We start from the raw sequence: 18,149 nt of genomic DNA, 5'->3' as shown, positions 1-18,149 counted from the left end.
CAGGCAGTGTTTACATCGTGAGAGATGATGGATGTTACAAGTTGGGGTGCGGGTGCTGGGGTGGAGAGAGACTGACTGAGAGACATTGAGAAAGGCAGATGGAAACTGGCCCCTCCTAACTGGGCGATGAGTCCCAGCAATACAAGGCAGTGTCAAATGGGAGGACCTGGGGTTCATGGGAGTGGGAGAAGCAGCCACACTTGCTGAGCAGCGAGCCATGAGCCCTCTGGAGGATGCTCGAGTTCTGCATCCCGAGCTGGGCCCAGGGGAGAGGACCACTGTGTTGACCCCTCCTCCCTTGCCAGGGCTGCTCTGGCTCGTTGGGGAGCAGCTAGGGGTGGGGAGGGGTGAGCTGGTGTAGTCGCAGCCCTCACAGCAGGCTGTGAGCTCACACATGTGCCCCCTCCAGGCCTGGCAAACAGGATAGTTGCCTGGGTCAGGCCTGGTAAACAGGATAGGTTCCTGGGTCAGCTGCACCCTCCCTAGGTCTTTCCCTCCCACTCGTTCCCTGGGGCTGGCTCACCCGCCCAGCTCCCCTGCTCCACACCCAGCTTTCTCAGCCCAGATGCTAACTGACATGCCCTGATGACCACTCAGGGTCGCGGCCACTTCCTTCCCTGACTGATGCCTGGGGTCCCAAGCTCTCTGTGGGGGGAAGGCATGGCAGTGTCAGGCTCTCACCTGTAGGTGGCAGTATAGGAGAGAGATGGGAGAGATGAAGGCTGGCGAAGGTCACCTGCGCCCATCATGATGCCCCGGATCAGGCTGGCTTACACCTAGGATGGGTCCTGTTCCACCGGGCTCCTTACCCTCACTTCCTCTTTTGACGTCCTGTCTGATTCCTCCCTCCTAAGTCCCCTCCACCCCACCACCTAGCTCCCCAGATGCCCCCACCCCCACCCTGCGCCCCAAATTCCTGGGGTTGGGAAATCAGAACACTTTGGCACCGACCTCATCCCATTTCTTCCTCCCTCCCTGATGCACGGACTCCCTCTCTGTTTCGACACAGACACTCAGACTCACAATTACAGCTCATTACCCTATCGGGTGGTTGGATCTGAGTCACTGTGGGGAGGGACCCTGAACCGCCCAGCCCTGCCACCTTCTCCCAAGCTACGCTATAAGGAGTAGTGGCGTGGAGGAGGACTTTAGGAAGACAAGGGCATCTCGGGAGGGAGAGAGCAGGCTGCAGTCCCAGAGGGAGGGCGAACAAGAAGCCAGAAGGAAGGAGAGAAGGGAAAAGGGCCGGCAGACATCAGGGAAGTGACAGGGCCCGAAAAGGAACCTGGGTGGAAAGAAGACACTCAGGAGAGAGGAAGAGAGGCAGAGATGAAGCGAAAGGGGTCTCTGGCCTGCCTCCTGCTCTTCCTGCTCCTGGGCAGTGGAGAGGCTAGCCCGCTGCAGAGTGGAGAGGCCGATTCTGCAGGAAAAGTTGGGGAAGCCATTGTACACGGGGTGGGAGAGGGGGTGGGAGAGGCCATGGGAGAAGCCGCCATCCAAGGAATCGAGAAGGCCATTGGCCAAGGCACTGGAGAGAAAGCGAGCTTGGGAATCAGGGAGGCCAGGGACCCCCACTTGGGGGATGCTCTTGCCCACAAGCTTAAGGAAGCGAGCCACGCTCTTAAAAACACTGGGAGCGAGGCCGGCAGACAGGCTGAAAATATCATCGGACACGGAGTGGACCCTGCCCACAGCTCCTGGCAGGGAGCGCCCGGCAGCAACGGAGCTTGGGTGAGTGGCTGGAAGGCCACTGTGGAAATGGGAGGCTATGGGCAGCTGGGCTGAGGATCCTGGGAAGTAGTTGAAAGGAGGGATGCCTCCTCATCGGTGGTGATCCTTCCACGTCAGGCCTCCCTCCTCCACTGCCCTGGGTCTCTCTCCGCCTGCCTCCCCCCGTGTCCTGCTCTGGTTCCTTTCTCTCTGAGTTGCTCTGTCCGCTCTCTCCCACCCCAGAATGAGGAGGTCACACACACTCAGTGCAGCCATGTCGTTCTTGCAGGGAACCAATGGGCAGCCTCCATCTGGACACCATGGCATCCCTGGCTCTCAGGGCAGCTCTGGAGGTCCAGGGGACACCCGCGACCATGTGTTCTCTGGAGGCTCAGGTGGCAGCTTTGGAGCTAATGCTCAGGGAGGCTCCTGGGGCCAGGGAGGCCACAGAGGGCCATTCAACCCAGGGGCCAACTCTCAGGTAAAGTAACCATCAACTCTGATGCTTGCCCTCTCCCTCCCCTCAAGCCCACACACTTGGTGCCTCCCCCATGTCCTTCCTGATCCCAAGCTCATCTCACCCTTCCCACAGGGAACTGCGCCCCAACCTGGTTCAGTGAGAAGCAGCAGCAACGGAAATACAGAAGTAAGAGGAAGAGCCTGGAGAGGCAGAGGTGTCTGGATGCGTGTGATAGAAACTGGGAGAGGCACAGCGGAGAGAAAGACAGGCAGGGGAGGGGTGGAAGGAAGATGCAGACTGGTTGGGGAGAGAGAGGCGTGGGGACGAGGCTCGGAAGAGCGAGCTAGGTTTGGGGGAGAGAGGCACCGGGTCGGGAAGCCAAGCCAAGGATGCAGGAGAGCCTGGCCTGGGGGAACAGCTTCGCCTGGAACCCCACCCGTTCCCTTCCCTCCACAGTGCACCACCCCCCCTGGCTCAGGCGGAAGCTCTGGCAACTCTGGGGTAAGAGCACGGGGCAACCTGAAGCATTTTTGCCCCGGGAGGAGACAGAGAAACTCTACTCCTCTCAAACTGGGTGGGAAATATTCCTGAGGGAGGAGGGAGAGGGAGGAAAGCCTTCTCCCCTGGTGTTCTCATCTTTAGACCTCACTCTGGTCTCTTGGCTCAGACGGTAAAGAATCTGTCTGCAATGAGGGAGACTGGGGTTGGATCCCTGGGTGGGGAAGATCTCCTGGAGAAGGCAATGGCTATTCACTCCCGTCTTCTTGCCTGGAGAATCCCATGGACAGAGGAGCCTGGCGGGCTACGGTCCTTGGGGTTGCACCGAGTCGGACAGGACGCAAGTGACTGACGCTGGTCTCTTCCCGCTCCTCAGGGAAGCAGCAGCAGTGGCTCCAGCAGCAATGGCGGCGGCAGCAGTGGCGGCGGCAGCAATGGCGGCCCCGGGAGTAACGGTGGCAGCAGCAATGGTGGCGGCAGCGGCAGCTCCGGGTCCAGCTGGGTATGTTCTACTCTTTTGTTGAAGGCCGAGATGGGGCCCCTGGTGGTCTCTGCTGAGGACACTCACTCCAGGGTCTTCCTGAAAGCTGCCAGCCCCAGGGTAGCTGGCGTCAATGGAGTTGTCATCCCAGGCCCCCCAGCTCATGTTGCCCACCTTCCAGCCCCACCAGGCGGTGCCACTGACACGTGCCCTCTAATTCCAGAAGAGGTGCCCTGCCTAATGTGTTTACCCTAGCCCCTTGCCATCCACTTGGTGACGGGGGATGCTGTCCCCTGTTAACCTCTGCTCCTGCAGGCATGTCTACTTGGTGAATCTGACCAGAGCTGGGGTGGTGGATGGAGCCAGAGAGGTGGGCCCCGGGAAACATGACACTTATTTGGGAAGCTCCCAGGAGGACGGGGACAGGACCACATGTGGAGACTTAAGGACCCTTACAGAACTTCGGTGTAGATGCTAATAATAGTGTCCCTACATGAGGGATGAGACGCTCAGGAGGGGATCATGACCTGGGAGCCGGATGAGGGTCGAGCTCCGACCAGGGGGCCTGCAGAGAGGAGGCACAGGTGGCTTCCTTGGGGGTTCTGGGAAAGGTCTCAGGCAAGAACAAGCCAGGTGCTGTAAGCTGCCATAACTTATGCTCTCTGTACCACCCGCTTTCCCTGCATCTAGGACACTAGAAATTCTGATCATGGTGGCTCCTCCCAGGTAAGGATTCTAGGGGTCCCTTCCCCTCTCCAGGTTCCAGGAGAGGGTGAGGGGATGGGGACAGTCCCTCCTTCGGGAACTCTGGGCCCTTCCAAGTCCTTTGAAGCCCCCACATGGACTCTTTCACTCCCTTGTAGGGATACAACCCCAACTCCTCCTCGGGGAGCAGAGTTGGAAGTGGTGGCAGAAACAAACCTGAGGTGAGTGTGAAGAGGCATGGAAGGTGGGCAACGGTGGGAGAGGACCGCTCCCTCAGTCCCCGCAGGGAACGGGGACGGGTGCTGATGGGGTGATGGACACAGGCCAGCCTTGGGGTGCAAAGGCTGCAGTCTGCGGGGCTGGACTGGGTGTCTGGGTAGGGACTGAGAGTCTTCTCTTTGTCTCTCCCACAGTGTGACAACCCACACGTTTCCGGGGGATCTGGGGGTCAGGTGAGAGCCGAACCTGCAGCGACTGCAGTTCATCCCTGCAGTGGTGCCCCTCCTCAATGCAACTCTGCTCACCGCTCTCCTAATGCGAGCCTTCGTCCCAACCCTGTCTGTGGGGAATTTACAATCCAGGGGGAGGAAACCATGGGCATTTTCCTCAAAAGACTAATAAGCTCCCAAGTAATAATTAACTGTAGGTCCTTACATGCTCTGTCTCACGTTAGACCACAGACTGGGGCTGTGAACAATGGAACGAAAACCAGTCCTTTTAGAAACAGGATTGTTTCAAATGTCCTATACCCGACCAGTGAACAGAATTCGGTGATGATTCGGTGATGAGTTTTGAAACTGATTTTGAAAGCGTACTTTTCCCTCCTAGTTATCCTGGAAATCTGGCTCCCTGTCAGCACCTGCTGAGCTGACAGAGGAGGTGTTGCACTAAGGTCCACAGGCAGCGCCCAGAGGTCTTGTGAAAACGCAGATTCTGATTCAGTAGGACTGGGGTGCGGCTGAGACTCTGGTTTCCAACAAGCGTCCGGGCAAGGCTGCTAGCCTATGTGAGAGGACGAGGAGCACGCCCAGTGGGGAGGAGGGCACTACAGCAAGAAGGCTCTGTGAAGAGCTCCTCACATGTCAGGGACACTAACCTTTTCTGGGTAGGCAGGTTTTAAGAAACCTCCCAGTTTGTAATTCTGTTTTTAGTTTTCTTTTTGCACACCAAAGTCTTCAATACGTAATGAGGTGGAAAAACAGACAAAAATAACAGAATAGTCAGTCAGTTCAGTTCAGTCGCTCAGTTGTGTCTGACTCTTTTCGACCCCATGGACTGAAGCATGCCAGGCCTCCCTGTCCATCACCAACTCCCGGAATCCACTCAAACTCCTGTCCATCGAGTCAGTGATGCCATCCAACCATCACATCCTCTGTCATCAAGGGGATATTTATTTTATTTTATTTACTTTTTGGACTTGGCCCACAGTGTGTGGGACCTCACTTCCCTGTGTATGCGTGCTAAGTTGCTTCAGTCATGTCCAACTCTTTTCAACTCTATGGACCGTAGCCCACCAGGCTCCTCTGCCCATGGGGATCCTCCAGGCAAGAATACTGGAGTGGGTTGCCATGCCGTCCTCCAGGGGATCTTCCCGACCCAGGGGTTGAACCCATGTCCTTTATGTGTCCTGCATTGGCAAGCGGGTTCTTTACCACTAGCACCCCCTGGGAAACCCCTTAGTTCCCTGACCAGGGATCAAACCTGCACCTCCTGCATCGCAAGGAGGAGTCTTAACCACTGGGCTGCAGAGAAAGTCCCAAGGGGATATTTTTTAAAACCAAATGTAAGAAGGCAGAATTGACAAGTGGAAAGGCAGTGAATTTTGAGTTAAAAGATGGAGGTTTGAATACCAGCAATATCACCTGTCATCTGTGTGTCTCCAGGCAAGTCAGTTGACCTCGCTGAGCCTGGGCTTCCTCTTGTGTCAAACAGGGACAGTGAAGCTAACTTGTTGACCCCCGTCAGTTACTGCAGAGCTTTCTGCATCGTAATCACACCAAGGTGGTTCAGAGTCCTGGCACTGGAGTCTAACACGGAGACAGGAGCTGAGAAAAGCTGCTGGACTGCTCTCTGCTTCAGTTTCCTTCTGTAAAGCAGAGCCATCTCCACATGGGAAAGTGGTAGAAAGAGGCACAGTGCTCCATGCACAGTGGGACTACATGTTGGCTACTAGTGGTGTTTGGGGAGCAAGGAATCGGGGGAAGAAAGAATTTGGATTTGATTCAAGGGACTGGGTAGGGTTAGTCTGGAGAGCAAGCAGCAAGTCAGTCCAGGAAGGCTTTCTGGAGGTGGTGGCTCTTAGGTGCTGTGGAAAGAAATGGGGTGGATGGCTTGACAGAGAGTACACAGTACAAAGGCTGAGAAGAGAGAGGTGGTAGGCTGCATGCATGACAGGATGCATGGAGCCTTGAACATCAGTCCCCTTTTCCCCACCCAGGGTCAGGGCTCTGGTGGAGAAGGCGAAGCTGACAGTGGAATCAACACCTTGGTGAGTGAGAACATCCCTCCTCTTGGGTCGGGACCATGGTGTCAAGCACCCCTGCCTGCCCTCCCCACTCCTGCCTCCAGCCCACAGAGTGGGTTCTTACTCTCCTTCTGTTTCTCATTGGTCCCTTAGAACTCTCAGACATCTTCTGAGCCCTTCAACTTCGACACTTTCTGGAAGGTGAGTTCGGCAGGAGTGCTCTGCTCACTCTTCTTTAGAAACCAAACCTGTGTCTCTTGGTCCCACAGGCAGAAGTCTTTGGGCTATTGGGTTGGCCAAAATGTTCGTTCCAGTTTTTCCATACCATCTTTGGGAAAACCCGATCAAACTTCTGGCCAACCCAATATAATGACTGTCAGCAGTGGCCCTTGACCTCTCTTGTCCTGAGGCCCTGAGTCAATCACACTATGATCCAATTTGGCCATTCTTCTTCTCTTTTTTTCCCTGCAGAATTTTAAATCCAAGCTGGGCTTCATTAACTGGGATGCCTTAAACAAGGTAAGGGCTGGAAGGCCGCGTCATTCTGATCTTTTTAAGAGAGGGATGTAGAGAAGAAAGCTAAACTCTGGCTAGGTGAGCCAGGGAACAGTGATGATGGTCATTAAGAAGGCAATTCTGCCAGTCATTTAAAAAGAAAAGATAAAAACGAGGAGGAAGGACAGCAGAGACCTGAAAAGAGAGGGAGAATTTCAAAACAGCTGGGAGTGGGGGATAAGGAGGGAGCAGGTTTTTTCATGTCTCAACATGCAGACCTGAACAGTCCTGAACCTCAGTTTCCCCGGAGAGTAAGTAGGCCTAATCCCCAGGAACCAGGGAGGGAGCAGAGGCAGAGAGAGGCAGGGCATGGACTGAATCGTCAGGGGGAGCTCAAGTTCACCTGAGGATTGATGCCAAGAAAGGGAAAAGGGAAGGAACACTCCAGGCATCAGTCTGGGCCCTGCACATACGTAATCTTAGGAGATGCTCAGAGCCCAGAACCCCCTTGTCTTTCTTCCCTGCATACCCCTTGCTCTCGCAGGGCAAGCCCTGGCCAGGCTGATCTGACACCAGAATAGCAGATGTATCTCCAGAGCAGAGAGGGTGGACTGGAATGGGGGGCGAGGGACAAATAAATGATTCAAATACCAAAGGCAGAAGCTGCAATCGGTGGTCCACTGATCCTTTTGTTTGATTCATTTTCAAAGAACAATATGGCAACACTGGGCTCCTCTTTCTATGGCCTGTGAGAGCCCAGAGCCAAGAAGCAGCTGCTTCTTGCCACTGGGGCTTGCTCTCCAGCGGTCAGACGCCCCCTGCCCATCCCAGTCCTTCTAGCCACCTGATTGGAGAAACTAGAGTTCCTGACCCTTCAAGTAAAAGAATGCAGACTAGGATTTTTGCCCTCCAAAACTCATGGGGGAGGGAGATGGTCAGTGGGGAGACAGAGAGGCAGTCCCCCCTTCAGGAACATCACTCTCTGGGAATAAGATGGGGGCTGAAAGATGGGAGCTGCAGAAGCTCCCAGCTGCAGCAGAGTCTTGGCTTGGAGGGACAAAATGAACAAAACAGACTTTTCTATTTCATAGTGAATGGTCTCTGGTAAGGGCATGACTCCTTGCCGTGGACCATGCTCAGGCCTGTGAGCATGGGCACTTAAGAATTTAATGGGAGAACCAGGGCATGCACAGATACTTCCTAGGGGGTCAAACGTTTTTGCACATCTAGGGGGCCAGTAAAGGGAGTGCTCACCGCCAGGCAGGATTCACTGGGGGCGGCTCCCCCAGGAGCAGATCTCCCAGGAAAGGGACAGGACACAAGAGATGGGCGGAGAAGAGGAGGGAGAGATCCACCTTCTTCATGGTAGGGGGAGGGGCAGTGAGGGAGCCAGGACTGGCCAGATGAGGAGTGAGGACAGGGCCCACACGTTCCTGGCAGGTATGGGGGTTTCCAAGCCCAAGAGCTGGACTTCACTGGATCACAGCCGTGGGCGCAAAGGTCCTGGTAGATTTCTGATGCCGAGGTCCCATCTACCCCTGCCTTGGTCCACTGCTCACCAAATCCCTAGTCCTTGAGCTTTCCCTTGGAACTTTTTTCTTTGCCCAGGGCCAGAGGAGCTTTCGCACCCCGTGACTTCCAGACACGGAGCTACCAGATGGAGGGGAGCCCCGCCCCCCGACCCATTCTTTAAACACCACTATCTCCCTACTAACCTTAATGCTTGCTCCAAAATAAATCTCAGCTATCCCACATTCCTGGTCTCTGCTCCTTTCTTAACGTCTCCACTGTTGTTCTGGGGGATGGGGAGGGGACGGGGTGGTTGGAAGGGGGGACTTCGGCTCCACATCTCTGGGAGGTGGGCAGGTAGTAAGCTGGGAAGGTCCAGGGGGCAGGCCCTGAGGTTGTATTCTCTCTGAGGCTGGGGGTGGGGGGTGGAACTGGGCTAGAGAACAAAGCTGTCATGTGCTGTGGGGGTGACAGAGGGGTGGCTAGTGGCTCCAGAGACCTAGCCTCCCTCTCCCTGCCCCCCAAAACAGTATTCTGGTGTCCCTAGAGGTAGCAGCTCCCCCCAGACCTCAGTCACAGTGAATTCTGAAGGCTGAGGGAGGCAGGAGCAGGGGTTCAGGTGAGGGTGGGCTGGGGACAGGCGCCTTGCTCACCGGCTCGCTCCCCACTTCCATCCACAGGGCCAAGCCCCACCCCCCAGCACTCGTGCCCTCCTCTACTTCAGGCGGCTCTGGCAGGTAGGAGAACTCTCACTCTTTGAAGAACTGGGAATCCTGGTGATCCTGTCCCTCTTCCCTCCCTCCCTCAAGGCAGCTACCCCTCCGCTCCAGTCTACCTGTCGCAAAATTCTCCCTCTTCCCACTTCTGAGATGCATCATCTCCCCCAAGTCTTATCACCAGTACCATCAGCAATGTTAACACCCTCAGTCTCCTGGAGGATTATCCTCATCTAACCCCAAACTACACCCAGACGCCAAAACCCGTTCTTGCACATCATCTTGAAACTTTCACAACAGGCTGCCACACTCCACCCTCTGAATCCTCTTTCCCTGTGGCCCATTCATCTTTCCTTCTTCCTCCAGGATTTCAAACACAACACTCCTTTCTTGAACTGGAAAGTCATTACTGAGGTAAGGGCCGTAGAACCCCTGGTTTGGGGGTCGGGACGCTCAGCTCTGGGGACACAGGGTTCGGGGGCCCTGGGCAGTGGCGTGGAGATTCGGTTCTGCTTCCTCCCTGCTGAGGGAAGGCGCCTCCCTTGGTCCCCACTTTCCTCCCTGTGTGCGTGCCCAGCGGAGGTGGAGTGGGAGAGGGAAGCTGTGAGTCACGGAGAAGGGAGCCGGGTGGGAGGTCCTCCCGGGGATAAAAGCTGAAGTCGAGAGTCAAGGGCTCCACAGGCGAGAGATCATGAAGCCGGCCACTGTCTCGTCTCTGCTGTTGCTCCTGCTGGGGGTGGCCTGGCTCGGGGGGAGCCTCAGCTGGGTGGGTACTGCAGGGGGAGCAGGGGGCGGGGGTCACGGGGTGGGGGCGATGGAGGGGCCTGGGGCTGGGCTCAACTCTCAGGGCCGGAACGGGGTCACTCAGGAGGAAAGCTGAAGGGCAGCGGGAGGGTAGTATCTATGGGGGGAGGAGGAGGAGGGAGGGTCAAGGTCGCGTGCAGGCAGGTGCGGGGGTGGGGGGTCTGGTTATTTGAGTTCTGGGAAGAACGGGCAGGACCTTAGCGTCCTGTTGAAGGCCACACTTGGGTTTTGTGGGGCTAGTGGCCTTCGGGAATCAGGACTCTTGGGCACTGAGGCCAGGGCCGCCGGCTCCCTTGTCCACGTGGGCACGTGAGGCTGGACAGATGGGGACACGTTGTCTTGAGTTTTTCTAGAAGAAGCTAGGGCTCTCAACTGTTCACAACTAATTGAATTCACACATGCAGACGGAGCCAAAAATGCCTGTGGAGGCCTGTGGTCCTCCAGTTTGTGTCCATGTTTTGGGGGCTAGCAGTGGGGTTAGAAGTCAGTGCCAGAAAGAATGAAAAAGAAATTAATGGCAGGTATGGATAAGGTGGAGTGTTAAGCCAGATTTGGGGAGAAGATCCTGAGCCTGAGAAAGAGACAGGCACGATTTCCCCTTGCCTTGATCAGAGGAGGGAGGTGGCCTGCGCATCTGCAGTGCTTCTTCTTTTTAAAAAATATTCACTCCTTTCCTTGGCTGTGCTGGGTCTTCATTGCAGCACGCAGCACCTTTGATCTTTGTTCTGGCATGGGGACCCTTAGTTGAGCCATGTGGGATCTTAGTTCCCTGATCAGGGATCGAAGCCGGGCCCCCTGCGTTGGGAGTGCAGAATCTTAGCCACTGGACCACCAGGGAAGTCCCTGCAGTGCTTCTTAAGGGTCTGTCTGCTTTCCTGTATTTCTCCTTTCCCTCTCTCTCCTTTGACTTGGCCTCCCTGGGAACCAGCCGGGCCTTCCAAAGCCCCTGTAAAGAAAAGCATTTGGGAAGAGAGATCACCAGGCCTGTGAGGGGAGCAGGGTGTGCTGCAGGCTGAAGATGGGTAGGGCTGACATGGGGGCTCCACCCTGGGAGCTTGTTATTCTGGCTCAGGCCAGCGCTGCAGGTGCCCGGGTGATGGTGGGGCTGCCAAACCTGTTCTCTCCTCCTCGCTGCCCACTGAGTGTGGCAACCTGTCCTCTATCTATCCGGGCCATCAGTTTCCTCCCAGCCCACTGCCTTCACCATAGGCAGCACCTATCACGGACCCCAAGAAGGGTGGGTGGGTCGGGTGGGATGCTGGCCTCCAGAAGGAGGGCAGAGCCTCAGTGGTGAGAGTCTGAAGGCCTGAAGGACCGCGAGGCTGCCCTCGTTCTGACTCCCCCTTCCTTCCAGGGTGAAGACGTGCCATCGCTTCAGAAGAGGGCAGGTGGGGCTGGCCAGGTGAGTCCCTCCCTCAGAAGGCCCTGAAGGGCCCGTGGTCCCTTTCCGCCTGGCTCTTGTGCATGCTAAGTCACTTTTTGCGACCCTATGGACTGCAGCCCACCAGGCTCCTCCATCCATGGGATTCTCCAGGCAGGAACACTGGAGTAGATTGATATGCCCTCCTCCAGGGGATCTTCCTGACCCAGAGATCGAACCCACCTCTCTTATGTCTCCTGCATTGGCAGGCAGGTTCTTTACCACTAGTGCCACCTGGGAAGTCCACCTGGCTCTTGGTCTGGCCAGTCTGAAATTCTCCCTCCTCACGCCGGGTTCTATCATTTTCTCAGCCTGGCACAGGATGGCAAGACACAGTAGCTGGGACTGCTAAGGTGAGCTAATTGCCACCTGACCACTTGATTCAGACTTCCCTTCTTTTCTTGGTCTCCTCTGCCCACCTCCTCAGTGACACCTGAGATGCTGGGAGAGGCAGAGAAGGACGAGGGAGGCCAGGCCATCTGGGCTGGGAGATGAAGTGAGGTGAAGGCGTGGGGTGTGGCTAAGGAGATTCTATAGAAGCAAACACATGACGTGAGGAGGGGAGGAGGCCGGGCCTTTGAGAAAGGTCCAGCCAGAGCAGGGGGGTGGGGGTAAAATGCCTTCATCCCTTCTCTCCTGTCCCCCTACCCACCCCCAACTCCCTGCTTCCTTCCACAGAACTACAATTACAACCAGCAGGGACCTCCTACAGCCCTTGGCGGGCAGTACCCAGTCAAGACCCCCGCTAAGGTAAGACTTGCAACTGCCCACCCACTCAGAAGAGTTTACAGGGGAACTGTGACTGCGTCGCATGCCATGGAGAAAACTGGGATCCTCTCAATGAGGAACATCAGCTCAGCTCAGTTCAGTCGCTCAGTCGTGGCCGACTCTCTGCGACCCCATGAATTGCAGCACGCCAGGCCTCCCTGTCCCTCACCAACTCCCGGAGTTCACTCAGACTCACGTCCAGCGAGTCAGTGATGCCATCAAGCCATCTCATCCTCTGTCATCCCCTTTTCCTCCTGCCCCCAATCCCTCCCAGCATCAGAGTCTTTTCCAATGAGTCAACTCTTCGCGTGAGGTGGCCAAAGTACTGGAGTTTCAGCTTCAGCATCATTCCTTCCAAAGAAATCCCAGGGCTGATCTCCTTCAGAATGGACTGGTTGGGTCTCCTTGCAGTCCAAGGGACTCTCAAGAGTCTTCTCCAACACCACAGTTCAAAAGCATCAATTCTTTGGCGCTCAGCCTTCTTCACAGTCCAACTCTCACATCCATACATGATCACTGGAAAAACCATAACCTCTGCTTTTGAATATGCTATCTAGGTTGGTCATAAATTTTTCTTCCAAGGGGTAAGTGAAGCCTCCTCAAAAATCGCAGGACCCACGGCAGATATGCTCTCCATCTCTAACTGCTGACCTTTCTGGGGGAGGGAAGGCTGGCCCAGAAACTCTTGGGAAAATGAAGGCTTTTTTTCATAAAGGAAGTAACAGGAAAGAAAAGTGAGGATTTTGCTTTATTCAGGCTCAAAAAAACAATTTTATAAATTTAGTAAAGGAATATGCTAAATACTAATTCTGCTGGTTAACAAACAAACGAACTGCCAGTATTTCCCTCCATCTCTCAGAATAATAAAGCCCCTGCCCTCGGGGAGAGGACTTCTCCTGAGAGATCAGAGACTGCCTGCTGACTGAAAGGAGGTGAAGCTGCAGTTGATACTCCAGTGGGCATCCACTTCGCTCATCCCCCGGGCAGGCAGAGGGAGATCTAACTTTCCTCTTCTCACTCCCTTTGGTCAGTGCATGCTCAGGGACCACGTTCAGTATCTTCTTGTGTAAAATGCATGCAGAATGAGAAATTGGCTGTGGCCAAAGGGCTGCCGTCAGACCAAAGGATCTCTGGGATGATTCTGGTCTGAACGTGCTGGGGCCATGGGTCCCTCCTGAGCCCTGAGGACATGGCTGATACAGAGCAGTCATGGAGGCCCTCACCTCACCTCCTCTGATCTTCTCTTTACAGGGGGGAGTCACTGTTTCTTCCTCGGTAAGTTCTGGGCCAGAGGAAATTTGGCTCTCGACAGAAAGGGTTTGAGGCCAGAGGGTGCATGTGGGACGATGCGCTGTCCATTCAGACCTTCTCCTTGCCCCACAGGCTTCCCGGACGCACCCTAGCCTGCTGCAGTGGGTGAAGTTTTGGTAGGTGAGTATCAGGAGCTGAGGCACAGTCACCTGGGGTAAGGGCTGGGTGCTGGGCATTCCCTTTGTTCTAGAAGAACATGCTAAAGATATTAAGGAGGAGGAGACACCCAAGTGTGGCGTGTGGAGAAAGACTCATAAGAAAATGATCGGGAAGTGCCCTGGTGGTCCAGTGGTTAAGACCCTGAGCTTCCAATGCAGGGGGTGTGGGTTCGATTTTTGGTTGGGGAACTAAGATTCCTGCATGGCTTGGCCGAAAAATGTTTTTAAAAATTAAAAAGAAGACTATACTTCAGTTAAAATAAATACTTAGAAGAGTTTTTTAAAAATGACCTAGAACAGTGGGGATGCACCCTCTGAGTGCTGCGTGGGGCCAGGCAGGGACAGGAACGCACACTAGATTAAGGAGCGGGACCAGGATAGGAATTGTGTGTGGAGCGGGGAGGGGGCTGTGGGAGGGCAAATACTTGTTTTAGGGAGGAGAGAGAGAGGAGACCGCAGGCGGCATGGGCAGGACACGAGGGCACTGTGGGCGCAGCAGCTGGCGGAGAGGAGAGAACGCCTGGTTTCAACAGATCTGGGAGTGGCTGGCGTTCTACCGTTTTCTCTTTTCTCTTCTAGACAAGCACTTCCGACCGCGACTGAGGGCCTGAGAAACATGGGTCGTCAAGGGACCGGACTGTGCCCGGGCCCCAGCTCTCGGTCTGCGTGCCGACACCTGCCTTTTCTAGCTTGGGGTCCTGCCTGCCTGCCTGTCCCTTGTCTCCCCCATGCACGGTGGTGGTGTCTCTGTGGCCACCAGTCTCCGTGGGTACCCCAGCCATTTCTTCACCAGCTCCATTTTGTGACCTGAAGTCACCGTGACAAAAATTCAGGAGGAGCGTCCAGCTTTAGTTTCTCTGTGGAAATAAAACGTGAATCTTGTATCCCTAAGGCTTTGGCAGATTTTATTCTTTAATACGACACTGATGGTCTGGGTCAGGGAGGAGGGAAGACGGGTTTGGGGCGGGTAACTCACCTTCCTCCTGAGTGTGCTCACTCAGTCGTGTCCGCCTCTTTGTGACCCTATGGACTGTAGCCAGCCAGGCTCCTGTGTCCATGGGATTCTCCAGGCAAGAATACTGGAGTGGGTTGCCATGCCCTCCTCCAGGGGATCTTCCCCACCTAGGGATTGAACCCACATCTCTTGCATTGCAGGCGGATTCTTTACCATAGAGTCACTGGGCTGCCGTCGGTGGGGTCGCACAGAGTCGGACACGACTGAAGCGACTTAGCAGCAGCAGCAGCAGCACTGGGGAGGCCCTTTCCTCTTGAGAGGGGTGTACAAAATGACTGACACGAGGGGGAAGGAGAGATTCAGTTCCCAGGGCTTAGATCAGGGCCTGGCACAGGGTGGGCCCCAAACAGCTGATGAAGGAATGAAAGAAGCCGGGCCCAAAGCGAACTTAAGGGAAATGGCTTGAAGTGCATTCGTTTCTCAGGTTTGTCCCTAAGCCGAGCTTCCTGCTTTATATTCATCTCTGAATTTCAGGGGCTTCCTTGGTGGCTCAGACGGTAAAGAGCGCAGTGCAGGAGACCCGGGTTTGATCCCTGGGTCAAGAAGATCCCCTGGCAAAGGGAATGGAAACCCACTCCAGTATTCTTGCTTGGAGAATTTCATGGATAGAAGAGCGTGGCGGGCTCCAGTCCACGGGGGTCGCAAAGAGTCGGACACGACTGAGCCACGAACACTCACACTTTCCGGAGCTCATCCGGTTAGGGAGGGCCTTGCAGTACCTCCTCGAAGCCACAGGGGGGAGAGCGCGTCCGTCCCGGGGCGGCCGCTCTGTCCTTCAGCTGACTTGACAGCTGGCTTCCTTCAGGGAGCGTGAGTGAGCCACGGAAACTGCTGGACCTCACGTTGCGTCCTGCCAATCCCTGAGGGATTGAGGGAGAAGCTGGGGATTGAGGGACCGAGGTGGTCAACATAGTTCTGGACTTGGGGCGTTCATGGTCCAACGGGCTGAAAGCCGCCCTCTAAAGTTTAAAGCAGCGGGTGAAGCAGGTTGAGGCCCTCTGGTATAAAGGATTCTCATAAAACAGCAGGCCAGCCCTTTCTCCTGCCGGGACCTAAGGAGCAGGCTCTTGACGTAGCCTCTGGCTTCTGAGTTTCTCCTAGCATCCGTTCTCCCACAGCAGCCAGGGAGGCTCCCCTGCTCAGAATCCCCCACAAACCCCACTGTTGTTTTCAGTGGTTAAATCATTTCTGACTCTTTTGCGACCCCATGGACTGTAGCCCGCCAAGCTCCTCTGTCCATGGGATTCTCCAGGCCAGAACACTGGAGTCGGCTGCCATTTCCTTCTCTAGGGGTTCTTCCAGACTCAGGGATGGAACCCGTGTTTCCTGCATTGGCAGGTGGGTTCTTTACTGCTGAGCCACCAGGAAAGCCCACAAATTCAATTAACCGTTGAATAAAATTTCAACCCCTGAGCACGGCTCAGCTTGTTCTGGCTCTGGTCTCTCTGTCCAATGTCAACCCAGATGTGCTTGGACAGTCTCCCAAAGAACACTGCTGTTACCTGTCCCTGAAACCCTGGATCATCGAAAGGCTAAAACCTTAATGACTTTTGGTCTAAATGCAAATCCCCAAGCCAGCTTAACCAAGGACACCTCCCCAACCACTCTGACATCACCTGGTCTTATTTTCTTCACAGAGCTTGTCATCCTCTGAAATGATCTTGTTTCTTAATTTTTTTGTTAGGTTATAATCTGTCTCCTTTAATGCAACAGAAGCTTCATAGGACAGGTTTCTGTCCATCTCGAATCTCCAGCACTAAGAGCCAAAAAAGCTGTTTAATAAACATTTGGGAATTAGAGAATGGAAGAGGGGTCAGCATTAAGTGGGTTCAACAAAGTCTTAGCCTCTGTCAGCCACTTGTGAACGTAGTTTATAAGGTATAAGAAGTATTGAGATAAAGTAGGTAAATGAGATGGTCTATCTCCAAGTTGGTCAGTTTTTATACCGTATTCTGGGAATATTCATCCATGAGAACTGCATGAAAATTTCCCAATTCAGTCATCATTTGATATTTTTGAAAAAACAAAAGTAATTCTGCTATCTGTCTAGCACAGGTCACTGTCAAGCGGTAACGAAATCTTTTCACGGAATGTATTAGTCATTATCCTCGGGCTTTTATAACCTTGGTTTGAATCTATCATAATGAAATAAAACTTTATTTCTTGAAAAAGAAAAAAAAAGAATTAATGGGCTGCATCTAGGAAGTCTTCCTGGGAGAAGTGTAAGCAAAGTGTACACAGAGCAGAGGGTGGGCGGCAAGGGAAGAAGCCAGACCTGCTGGGCAACGTGACTGCATTCTTGGGTGTGACCACAACACCGACATAGGGAGGAAAGGATGGGACAGGGATGCCCTGGGCTCTGCCTCTCCATGCCCCACACCTCATACCCTGGCCCCCTTTCTCTCCAAGGATTCTAGGCTTTTCACTTTGATGTTCACCAAGACCCAGAGACCCTAGCACGCAGCCCTTCCCTGAGCCCAGGGAGGCTGGCTCCCAGCCCCTAGGTGTGTCTGTAATGTAGCAATCAGGGTTGGGCCTTGCCTCTCACCCACACTCAAGTTCTGGCAGATTTGGGGCGGAGTGGGCCAAGGCCTGTGGGAAAACAGGGGCTTACTGCTATTCTCGGAGTGAGAACTAGGAGATCAACCAGACTTGGGGTTGGGGTGACACAGAGGCAGCCTCGGTGACTCTGCCTGACTCCACCTACCCTATGGGATGCAGCCACAGCAAGGCTGAACCTGGGAAGATTCTCCTGCTGAGGGTCCCATTAGCTGAACTGCGGGGACTCTCTCTGCCAGTGAGGATCCTCCTATGCCTCTCTTCCCAACCTGCCCAACCACTGGACACTGGACACTTGGGAAACACAAACTCACTGAGGCAGTTTAAATGGGAGAAGGGGAGACAGCGGGGAGAGAGGGACACTAGACTCTAGATTAGCATTTAGATCATAAATCTTGTAAAGCCAAAATTACCCTTGAAAATCAGTTCAGTTCAGTTGCTCAGTGGTGTCCAACTCTTTGCGACCCCATGAATCGCAGCACGCCAGGCCTCCCTGTCCCTCACCAACTCCCGGAGTTCACTCAGACTCACGTCCAGCGAGTCAGTGATGCCATCCAGCCATCTCATCCTCGGTCGTCCCCTTCTCCTGCCCCCAATCCCTTCCAGCATCAGAGTCTTTTCCAATGAGTCAACTCTTCGCATGAGGTGGCCAAAGTACCGGAGTTTCAGCTTTAGCATCATTCCTTCCAAAGAAATCCCAGGGCTGATCTCCTTCAGAATGGACTGGTTGGATCTCCTTGCAGTCCAAGGGACTCTCAAGAGTCTTCTCCAACACCACAGTTCAAAAGCATCAATTCTTCGGCGCTCAGCCTTCTTCACAGTCCAACTCTCACATCCATACACGACCACTGGAAAAACCATAGCCTTGACTAGACGGACCTTAGTCGGCAAAGTAATATCTCTGCTTTTGAATATGCTATCTAGGTTGGTCATAACTTTTCTTCCCAGGAGTAAGCGTCTTTTAATTTCATGGCTGCAGTCACCATCTGCAGTAATTTTGGAGCCCCCAAAAATAAAGTCTGACACTGTTTCCACTGTTTCCCCATCTATTTGCCATGAAGTGATGGGACCAGATG

At 54.4% G+C, this 18,149-nt stretch overlaps 1 protein-coding gene across 1 annotated transcript; it reads left to right on the top strand.

Annotated features, from left to right (window-relative positions):
- The first annotated feature begins 1,329 nt into the window (after positions 1-1,329).
- Positions 1,330-14,187, top strand: DMKN (dermokine). Its single transcript, XM_068993053.1, has 19 exons — positions 1,330-1,731; positions 2,000-2,191; positions 2,303-2,356; positions 2,627-2,671; positions 3,045-3,170; positions 3,840-3,875; positions 4,013-4,075; positions 4,268-4,306; positions 6,292-6,342; positions 6,472-6,519; positions 6,790-6,837; positions 9,003-9,059; positions 9,405-9,452; positions 11,197-11,244; positions 11,574-11,615; positions 11,941-12,012; positions 13,282-13,305; positions 13,414-13,461; positions 14,079-14,187. The coding sequence occupies exons 1-18, from the start codon at positions 1,330-1,332 to the stop codon at positions 13,459-13,461; spliced, it is 1,443 nt and encodes a 480-aa protein (XP_068849154.1). The 3' UTR covers positions 14,079-14,187.
- The last annotated feature ends 3,962 nt before the right edge of the window (positions 14,188-18,149 follow it).

Source organism: Capricornis sumatraensis, chromosome 20 (genome assembly GCF_032405125.1).
Source record: "Capricornis sumatraensis isolate serow.1 chromosome 20, serow.2, whole genome shotgun sequence".
NCBI classification, from domain to species: domain Eukaryota; kingdom Metazoa; phylum Chordata; class Mammalia; order Artiodactyla; family Bovidae; genus Capricornis; species Capricornis sumatraensis.
Note: the sequence above shows the minus strand (reverse complement) of the source record. Positions and strands in the feature narration are given on the sequence as shown.